Consider the following 10,584-nt stretch of genomic DNA (forward strand, 5'->3'; position numbering starts at 1 on the left):
CTTTATAAGAGTTGCCTTGGTCATGATGTCTCTTCCCAGCAGTAAAACTCATACTAAGACAAACATAGACATAGAAGTTTAATTTTGGACGAGGGGGTTGTTCTGTGTATCTAGTCTCTCCTTGGGCCAGCACTGCACAGTGTTGATTCCATCATGTTGTGGTCAGGTTGGAAATAGTGAAGTATGAATATTACTTTTGCCCTTTCTCAGAATTACACTGGCTTCTCTGGGTCTCTTGAAATTCTATATGGACTTTAGAATTAGCTTGTCAATTTCCAAAAGGAAGCCAAAGATCCAAGAGTATCATTTCATGTTTCTATAAATGTGTAAGAAGACATAACACTCAGAAAACTATTCTCTTGGAATGAGACATACTCAATAGCAAACACTAATGCCTTGCTCTGTGCGACTGAGCACAGTTCACACTGTAGTCCTAAGTAGACAGGGCCTTGTGGCGTGGGGGAGGGGGAGGCTGAGAGTATGTGCTTCCTTTATGCTTGTACGGTAACTTGGAGATAACAAAATGTGTTCACAATCTTTTCCTCGTCTTTTCATCATAACATCTCTGAGATTTAGAGAGGCATGAATCTGTAATCACTTGCAGGTTTTTTTTTTTTTTTTTATAAAGTAGTGTAGACATAGAGAAGATAAAAATTGATTTGTTCAGAGAGATGAGGTAGAAAGCAAAGCAGCTGTCCTGGCTTGCCCACATGGAAAACGGTGCTAGAACTGCAGATGTCTTAAGGAACTGGACTGAGCTGGTCACTGCACTAAGAAACAGAGACTGGGTAAGCGATCAGCTGTTGAACTCTTAGTTACCTTCCCTACAAACACTGATTGATCAGGCTTCTCCTTTGGAAAAGTCTGCTTAAACCTGTCTCTTCATAAATCTTTTCTTTAAAAAACATGTGAGTATACATGTATGTGAGGTATGTGCGTGTATGGATGTGCATTTGCATGCGTGTGCATGTTTGTTTGTCTGTGAATGTAGGTGTGTGCAGAAGTCAGAAGACACTGCCTTCCCTGTCGTTTGAAGAGTCTCTTGTTCACTTGGGCTCACACAAGGCTTTCCGGCCTGTGAACTTCTAGGGATTCTCCTGCCTCTGACTCCCATCTTACTGTAGGCACACCAGTATTACAAATGTGCACTGCTGCCGGGCGGTGGTGGCACACGCCTTTAATCCCAGTACTTGGGAGGAAGAGGCAGGAGGATTTCTGAGTTCGAGGCCAGCCTGGTCTACAGAGTGAGTTCCAGGACAGCCAGAGCTATACAGAGAAACCCTGTCTTGAAAAACCAAAAGAAACAAAAAAACAAACAAAAACCAAACACACACAAAAAACCCAAAACCAAAACCAAAAATACAAATGTATACTGCTGCTTCTGGGTTTATGTTTGTTCTGAGAGTCAGAACTCTGCTCCTCAGGCTTGTGCAGCAAGTGCCTTATTCAGAAAACATCTTCCCAGCCCCTCAGGCATCTTGTCTTAATACTGTCTTGTGAGATAGCAGCTAGCCCCCCCTCTAGCAATCCCTTGGCTTTAGTGGTGTAGCCATAGGAAGGCTTTATATTTTCTCTCTTGTCTCGGTTCTATACGGTTGTTTATCCTTGTTTCCCCCCTCTCCTGCAGACGCAGAGGTCACCAAGGTATGCATATTCCAACAAGTACTGTTTCCTGACTGGAAAGAAGTGGGTAGGTGTTTGAAATCTCTTTCAGGGTTAAGTTTCCTAGGATACCATTTAATAGGGTTTAGATATTGAAGATAAGCAAGAGCCACTTAGTGCCAGGAACACAAGTAGTATATTTATTGCATAGGTGGGTTGTAACAAGCAAAATGAAGCTTAGTACAAATCCATGACCCGTCTCAGAGAGCCGACCTTGGCATCCATGGCGCCCCAGTCATGGTAGCGCCTGTAGTCTCCAGGCCTGAGCAGGTACTGGCGGCCTCGGTAGTTGGGCATCTCGTAGAGGACCCAGCAGCCTTCTAGCACGTGCATGGAGTAGATTTCGTTGAGACGGAAACGATCATGGATGCAGGAGCAGTCCTCTGTGAGTTCAGACACAAGGCCCCGGTAGTCATCTCTCTCATACAGCCTTATCCTGTGAGAGCTGGTCTGTTGTGAGGAAGACAGAAGAGGAAAAACAGTGATCGACACTCTCGTAGTTGCAGCCCGCTAGCCCCATCACAAAACATGACTTTCGGGGGGATTCTGTCAAGTGTGCGTCTTCCCTAAGCCTATGCCGTGTGCTGTTGTTGTAACAAATTAGGAGATGCACCAACATAAAGCTGACCTGACCAGTGAACTCTTGTGAAGGAAACTAACCTCGAAAGGCAGGGAGTGAAAGCATTTACTGCTCACGTAACCAAATCCTACCGAGCTTACTTTGAAGCTGCCTTTGTGTGCACGATGCGCAATGATTTGGATTTACTTTGAGTCCACATACATTTCTTTCTCTTTTCTTCTCTCCTCTCTCTCTCTCTCTCTCTCTCTCTCTCTCTCTCTCTCTCTCTCTCTCTCTCTCTCTCTCTCTCTCTCTCTCTTCCTCTCTCTCTCTCCCTTTCAGACTGGTGATGTAGACCATATCTCATGAAACTCTAATCACTTGTTTCATAAGAGACTAAATAATGACTCATAAAAAAAATACAAAACCACACGAGCTGACACCCATTGTCCTAGGCTCTAGGTGAGGGTGAGAGTGTATAGTAAGAAAAATCTCACCAACACAATCACAATACACTAGCTCTAAGCAAGTTTAATTAATTGATTTTTCAAATGTACTTATATGTTCTAAAATTGACAGATAATTTGTATGTACTTATTATGCATAGCATGGTGTTTTAAAGTAAGCACTATGCTTAAATCTAGCTAATTAGTGTAGATTTATTCCACATCATTATTATTTTTTTGTGCTGAGAATACATAGAATCCACTCTTTCAGCATTTTTATTGTGTGTTTAAGATGTATTTCTTTTTATGTCTATGAGTATGTACCTGCATGTTTGTAAGTGTCCTACGTGAATTGTGCTTGGAGCTCATGGAGACCAAAAGAGAGCATGAGATTCCTCAGGACTGGAGTTATACACAGTTGTGAGCCACTTGTGGGTGCTGGGAACAGAACCCAGGTCCTGGAGAAGGGTAGCCGGTGCTCTTAACCACTGAGCTATCTTCCAGCCTCACCTGTCAGCATTTTTTAATAACTCTAATACATAACATGAACTGTCATTACCATGCTATAGATGCCTAGACCATAGTTCTCTCTAGCTGCAGTTTTTCTTTTTCTGACTGTCACTCCAAACCTCTGGTCCCCTGACTTACCGATCTCTTTGCTCTACTATTCTTTTTGCTACTGTTTTTATGCCTGGGGCTGAGAACAGGGCTCAAGGCTGCATGCTTGCTAGACAAGCACCCGGATCTTCTTCCCTACACAAACCTGCTGCTGTAGATCACACGTATGAATGAGAACTTGTGGCCTTTGTCATTACATACCTGGCTCCTTTCTTTTAGCACAGTGCCCTCCAGGTTCATCCATGTCATCGCAAATGACAGGATTTCCTTCTTTTATGGCTGAAGGGTATGTGCTTATTCAGCCAAGTTTAATTTTAAAGGTCCTGCTGTGGTTTCTTATGTCCTAAAACACGGATGTCCCTAAGTAAGAAATAATATATTGCTTATATTGCTGTTTATATGTATAATATATGTTCATTCTACTTAGCCTTAAGAGTCGGGCCTTGATATTACTGTGAGCACTTGTCAAGCATTCCTATCCTTGCTAAGACCATTAGAACCAGAATGGGAACAAACTTCCTGATCAGCAGGAAGACCCGGTGTTCTCAGATCAGTCAGATTGAAGCAATACTCACGTATGGAATGGAACGGCAGGAGCGGATAGAGTCGCTGAAACCCATCCACTGCTGATAGTCAGGGTAGTCCCCGCGACGCAGGAAGTATTGGTAGCCCTGGTAGTTGGGGCGCTCATAGAGCATCCAGCAGCCACTGTCCACTCGGATGGAGTTGCAGCGGCTGAAGTAGGTCTGCAGGTTGGGGCAGTCGCTGCTGCACTCATAGCAGCGGCCCTGGAAGCCGCGGTCCTCGTAGAAGGTGATCTGTAAAAGAAGAAAGGGTGTGAGAGCACATGGTCAACTGGAAGGCGCATCCCCCACACAGAGGGGACACTCCACAGACCCAGAGGATTCTCCCTTGGCTCACCTTTCCCATCGTTGTTGATTGCAAATGGTCACTGTTGAGTGTGGTGGGGACAGGAGTGGCAGCTGATATATATACAGCAGGGTGGTTGCTGTGTTGGCAAGAACAACACAAAAGGGGCCTGGGGGGGGGGGAGATGTGTAAGGGGATTTCTGTGTTCTCTTGCTTTTTCATTTGGGATCATGGGGTAGGGGGCTCTTATTCTCTCTGGCATTTTCGAGTTGTTCTCACTAGCTCAGTGAGAAGAATTCAAGTCAGCAGAGCCATTATGACCTTGGAGACAAAGGGCCAGCTTCTCACCCTATGCAGCGCTCTAGAAATGCATTATGTGCCCAGCATTTTGCAGTGTTTGCCTATAGAAACTGCTGAGGTGGAGGGTGGGGCCTCCATTTGTGGGCGCTCATGAGAATCGCACGAGTTCCAGAGGCACTCTCAGGCACCAAGGGGCAGCAGCCGAAAAACCAATGAACTTCTCTTATTGAAAAACAGTTGTGTGTCTTTATCGGTAGAATACAGGTTTAATGTTTTTAAAACTTCCATGTGTTTAAGATAAAAAGATTAGACCTGTGTATAGACTAAAATGTCAACCATGGTCATCAGTGAATGGTACGTTTATATGTAGGTCTTCATTTTATTTTATTTCTTCCTTTTGATTTTAAAATTTCTTTAATTTTTCTATTATATATATTACAAATTCAGTGGATGAGAGTAGTAGAATCAATTTTAAATGTGTGATTTTAAGTTAATGATTAAAAACATATACATAAAACATTATATCAAACAACTTTTATAATATTCATTTTTATTGTTGTAATATTTTATAAATTTTAAAGAATATGACAAAAAAGATATTGTAGGTATTGAAGGGGAGGTCTCTGAGAGGAGTTGGGGTACAAAAGGAAAACAAGAATGTGATTCAATTCTATTTACTTAAAATATGTTTTTAAAAATTCAGATAAATTGAAACCATGTAACTTTTCTCATTATAATGCAATAAAACTTAAAAAAAAACACCTTGTACCTTTTACCTGAAAAAAAGCATATATATATAAAACATAAATAGAATTTAATAATTATATATATGTATATATATGTTGGAGATGAAGACAAAGTGAAACACTTCTTCTTGGTCTAAAATGAATAGCTTTCCCAGGAATCTGGGGCACACTGGTTAGGAGAAGATAACTATTCTTCCTGTTACCACTCTTCTTGAAGGATTACCTTTTGTTCTTAAAACCAGTGCTCTGGCTTGTCTGTGTGTTCCCTCACCAAACTGTGGGTTTTCCCTGAGCCAGGATGACAGCCATAACAACTTTCTTCTTTGCTGCCGGCTGACTCGATGCGCTTCTCTATTGCAGGCACGGAGGATGGTCCAGCCTTAGATTATCTGCTATCATCTGATCCTGTGCATATTTTAGGTAGTGAGGTCATGCCCATGAGGACACCCAACTAGAGTTAGCAGTGCAGGCACAGAAAATCCTCAGGCATCACTTACAGGGCATAGACAGATGGTGCAAGGATAGATAGCAAGAAGTGTCTTCTCATAGTCAGAGAGGCTGCGCAGAAGCTGACTGGGCAAAGTCCTCAGTGGCTGGAGCCTTGGTGAGGGCTACGGGGTCACTGATGTCCTCCTCTTCCTCCATCCTAGGGTTCCAAGTGTCCTGGTGAACCTCAGGTACCACTGTGATTAAGCCTCATGTAGAGAGACCTAGCCACAACCCCACATGGGAGTACCTCACTATTTTCAGAAGAGGTCAACAAACTCCCCTGAGTTTGCATGTGGCACCAAGACCACCGTGCAGAAGGATGCCTGGCCCAGTCACTAAGAAAGGGAAGATGGTATGATGTGTTTTGACATTCATCTGATGAAGTTGTTTTGCTAACTGGCCAAGCTATGTGCCTTGTTGGCACTTGGGAAAGGCCAGAAAAGAGCAGCACATTCTCTTTCCCCACTGGTCATCATGTTCTACCCAGAAAGAGCCAGCATCCATTTCTCTCTTCAAACTTTATTGAAATGGAATAAATTTACATTTTCTCTATTTGAAAGTATCCTAAGGAGAAATGGATTTTACTCGGGGTTAAAACTCTTGGGAAACCGCCTCCTTCTCCAGAACTCTGTGTTATATTTAATGATGCACATTTGCTAAGATGTGCACCAAACCCAGATTGTCTGATCCCATCCAGAAATAGTGAACCCCCTCTGGATGCTCCAGCAGTCTTCCAGGCACAGAACGGAATAGCATAGGATAGACACACTTCTTCTTGTTGTCAAAATACAGGGGTGCAATATGCTTCCAAAAGAAGAAAGCTCAGCGGCAAACATGATAGTCAATGTTGATGCAGTTTGCGTCAAGAGCTAACTGCAGAAGAGGAGTGTGCTGGTGACAGCTGTAGCTTTAAGTCCATGACCATATAAGTCCTCATGTAGCTTTAAGGCGATGCATCCTGGCTGCTCCAGGGAGCTCTTACACATCCACGGCACTAGTCCATGTTTCTAAGTGACCTGCAGAATGAAAGGATGGTGTTGGTACCAAGCACATCTGTATAACACTGACACATACGGTAGCTTTCTATTGGAGTTAAGGTCAAATATCAAATGCCAACAGAGAGAGATTAGATACATATAGATATGACAGAATTTCCATGGAACGGTTCTGAAATATCTGAAAATGAGTTGTATTTCTCAACTGAAGTCAGTGTGCGATCTCATGTTGGATCCTTAAAGGGGACGTTATCTGGGCAAGTGAAAAAAAAAAAAAAGCTCTTTGGGTGATAGGTTAGATAAAGGTAGCAATGCTTTAGATTCTGAAGTTAATAATTAGTCACTTAAGAGAATGATGTTGGTCTTAGGAGGCACAAAGTAAAACATACAGGGTGAGTTGATAGGGTATATACAAGTTTTAATAGCCCAGAAAGGATTGTTTATCAATGTCTATAAACACAAACAGAAAGACATCAGGGAGAGCAGACAAAGAGAAAGACATTCAGCTGGTGGGACAGACAACAACACATGTGTGAGTCTGTGACCTTTGTTCTACCGCAACCTTTCTCTAAGCCTGCAATTATCTCCAAATTAATTTTTTTTGAAAAAAAATATAAACTTCTTTGGACTAGCACTACCTAACATAGTTCATTTTTCAGCTCTCTGATGGTAGTATATTATTGTAGATTTTCCATCAATTACTTTAAATTTGAGTTTAGATTCTCCTCCTTCTATCTGGCTTCCTTCCATGATGCCGTGTGTTCTCCAGGAAGGGGAAGAGAGTGGACAGGTATCTTTTTACATGCTATCGTCTTGGTGATTCTCTGAGCCTTTCTATGTGCATTAACTCATTTCATTCCTGAAATAACCCCGTAAGGTACATAGTACATTTTCTTTTATAGAAAAGAAAGTAAATCATAGGGAGATTAGCTTTCGCAGGGAACATTGCTCATATCCATTTCAATTAAAATAAACTACCAGTACAAAAAACAATAACCAAACCAACCAAACAAACAAAAAACACTTAAATGTTTCCCAGAAAAGCTGGGAGTGTTAACAAGTTTTTACTTTCTCTCAGTTTGTGACGAAACTCAGTGTCTAGAAATAAAAAGAAAATGAAGAAAGATTTGCTACATAGGGGTTTAAAAAGTGAAGGGGAAATGAAGAATTCCAAATATGCAAGATAAGCAATTTCCTAAAAGGAAAAACCATAAAAGCGTACTTTCAACCAGATGGGGGAGGGGTGCATGGTTTTGATCCCAGCACTTGGGAGGCAGAGGCAGGTGGGTGTCTAAGTTTGAGGCCAGCCTCGTCTACAGAGTGAGTTTCAGGACAGCCAAGGCTACACAAAGAAATCCTGTCTCAAAAAGAAAAAACAAAACAACAAAAAAGCATACTTAATATACATTTAATAAAATATTTACTTTATTCAACTATAACAAACCACACGTGCACGCACACACACACACGTGTGTGTGTGTGTGTGTGTGTATAACAAATATTGACACATCATAAGGAATGTTAACAGCTGTTAATTATAAATCATGGGAAAGAAGTGTAAGGAAAAGAGAATTCTTTTATTTTTCCACTGTAATTTTGATGTACTATTATTATAGTTTATGAAGCGGTTTTAAAAAAATAGCCAGGAGATATAAAAATGCCTAAATTATACAAATAATTTGCACAAAAAGAAGTCACTAATGGATTTCCTGTTTTCAGAAAGACATCTTGTTGGAAGGGGCCTGGGTGGTGCTTGCAAAGAGGTCTACTGGTGAGACTAATGCCCCAGAGCCATCCGCTATTATTCGATCACCCACAGTAGGTACAAGTCCTCATGGCCTGTAGACCACTGAGCATGTGCACGCGTGAACACACACACATACACAGCACACTCGCACACGCATACGCACACAGACGCATACGCACACACACGCATATGCACACACACACAGCACACTCGCACACGCATACGCGCACACACACATACGCACACAGACACATACACACACACACAGTACACTCGTGCACACACACATACGCACACACACGCATACACACACGCATATGCACACACACAGCACACTTGCACACACACGCATACGCGCACACACGCACACGCGCGCACACACACGTGAGATAAGCAGGAAGTGAAAGTTCCTGCTGTTCCAGGAAGCCAACAGCCACTGATGATTGTGAAAGGAAATACACGGTATAAAATTATATTTAAAAAATGTAACACCCAAGTGATGTCTACAACTCAAATATTTAGAACTATGTTCTCATTACACAGGCTATGCATGAGCCTCGGTGGGCCCAGTTCTTGAGATCGGTCTTTGTATGATTACAGTTTGTCCAGATCATCAGGGTGTGTCTGTGTGTGGTGTGTGCACACTCACAGGTGTTCGTGTGACCTTGTGTCTGGGATTCTTACTGGTTTGGGGTTGTTGTTTTATTTTGCTTTCCAAAGCCTGCTGTTTCCAAATTCTTTTGAAAGCTGTACTTCATACAGTTCTTCAAAAGCAATGATGTGACTATGTCCTAAAATCTCATTAGAGTACCTTCAAAAGAAAACCCAATAGGTAGCTGCTTCCTCAGCTTTCTATCTTTGAATAGTGCTCATGTTTGATATAATCAAACAAACCAGGGAGTCCCTAAAGCAACCTAGTGAGGAGGTTGTATTTCTTTTCTATTTTTAAAATTGTGTGTGTGTGCAGTATGTATGTATGTATGTATATGTGAATCTGTGTATGTGTGCATGCATATATGTATGTGTGTATATGCACGTGTGCATGTACTATGTATGTATATGTGTGTGTCTATATGTGTACATGTAGTATATATATGTGTATGTGTAGTGTGTGTATATATGTGTGTATGTGTGTGTGGTGTTGGTTATATTTCTTTTATTCTTTTTTTCCTTTTTTCTTTTCTTTTTTCTTTTTTTAAAACAGATTAATATGGCCTAAGTTTATTATTAGCTGTTTATCTGTGTTCTCCTGTATTTCTTTAAGGGAGTTATTTATGTCCTTCTTAAAGTCCCTGATCACCATCATGAGAAGTGATTTTATATCTGACTCTTGCTTTTCCAGTGTGATGGTGTGGCCAGGACTTATTATGGTGGGAGAACTGGGTTCTGATGATACCAAGTAACCTCGGTTTCTATTGCTTATGTTCTTACGCTTGCCTCCTGCCATCTGGTTATCTTTAGTGCTACCTGCCCTGGCTATATCTGACTGGGGCCTGTGCTTCCTGTGATCCTGGTTGTGTCAGAACTCCTCAGATCTATCTCTGTGATCCTGTGATCACCTGGAGCCTTGAACTCCAAACACTCAACTTTCGGCACGATATAGGCAATGCCATCCATCTTTTAGTCTTACTTTGTTGCTGGGGGTTGTGTATGAGCGCCTTTCCTGGCAGGATCTCCATTCTGCACCGTTGCTTTCTTTGTAGAGCTGCTGGTGGCTTTTTTATTCGTTGTTCCTCTCCTCAACTTGACACCTGCAGACATAGGCAGTACCACACCTGAGTATAAAACTTAAAAAAACAGCGTCCACCACAGTGTTAGATCTTGTCTTTCCGGGCCGTATCGCCCCCACCCCCAACCCCCTCCCAAAGGGTCTAAGTAGTAAGCCTTTCTGGTTAGGGAAATGTAGAGGAAGCAGGCGCACACCAACTTATGTAGGACGCTGAATTTTATTTTATTTATTTTTAATCTCACTGGGTAGAAATCTAACCAGTGTTATCATTTAAGCTGACTGAGTGGGCCCACCTCCTAGTTAACATCTCTCTACATCCAGAAGAGAGCAGGCTTACTCTGTCTCCGGTTGCACTCTGCTGCTCTGGGTGCGGTCAACATGGCAAAAGGGTGCAAGGAGCGGCGGGGCAACAGAGCCTGGGAG

General features: G+C 42.1%; 2 protein-coding genes across 3 annotated transcripts in view; both read right to left on the reverse strand.

The window, feature by feature from the left end:
* Positions 1-1,775: 1,775 nt before the first annotated feature.
* LOC116089202 (gamma-crystallin A) lies at positions 1,776-4,235 on the reverse strand. Of its 2 annotated transcripts, XM_031368855.1 has the most exons (4): positions 4,207-4,215; positions 3,861-4,103; positions 3,822-3,829; positions 1,795-2,107 (listed from the first exon to the last, which is right to left on the reverse strand). In XM_031368855.1, the coding sequence occupies exons 1-4, from the start codon at positions 4,213-4,215 to the stop codon at positions 1,840-1,842; spliced, it is 528 nt and encodes a 175-aa protein (XP_031224715.1). In that variant the 3' UTR covers positions 1,795-1,839. The 2 variants fall into 2 exon arrangements, with proteins under 2 accessions (XP_031224716.1, XP_031224715.1); XM_031368856.1 differs by lacking the exon at positions 3,822-3,829 and having other exon boundaries at positions 1,776-2,112; positions 4,207-4,235.
* A 1,893-nt stretch (positions 4,236-6,128) lies between these two features.
* Positions 6,129-10,584, reverse strand: part of CUNH2orf80 (chromosome unknown C2orf80 homolog) — a 21,192-nt gene continuing 16,736 nt past the window's right edge. The window contains exons 7-9 of the mRNA XM_031368857.1: positions 10,499-10,577; positions 10,063-10,183; positions 6,129-6,706 (exon numbers count right to left, since the gene is read on the reverse strand). Coding sequence (XP_031224717.1) covers positions 6,685-6,706; positions 10,063-10,183; positions 10,499-10,577 — 222 coding nt within the window. The 3' untranslated portion in view covers positions 6,129-6,684. The remainder of the gene's footprint in view (positions 6,707-10,062; positions 10,184-10,498; positions 10,578-10,584) is intronic.

This window comes from Mastomys coucha, unplaced genomic scaffold, assembly GCF_008632895.1.
Source record: "Mastomys coucha isolate ucsf_1 unplaced genomic scaffold, UCSF_Mcou_1 pScaffold14, whole genome shotgun sequence".
Lineage (NCBI taxonomy): Eukaryota > Metazoa > Chordata > Mammalia > Rodentia > Muridae > Mastomys > Mastomys coucha.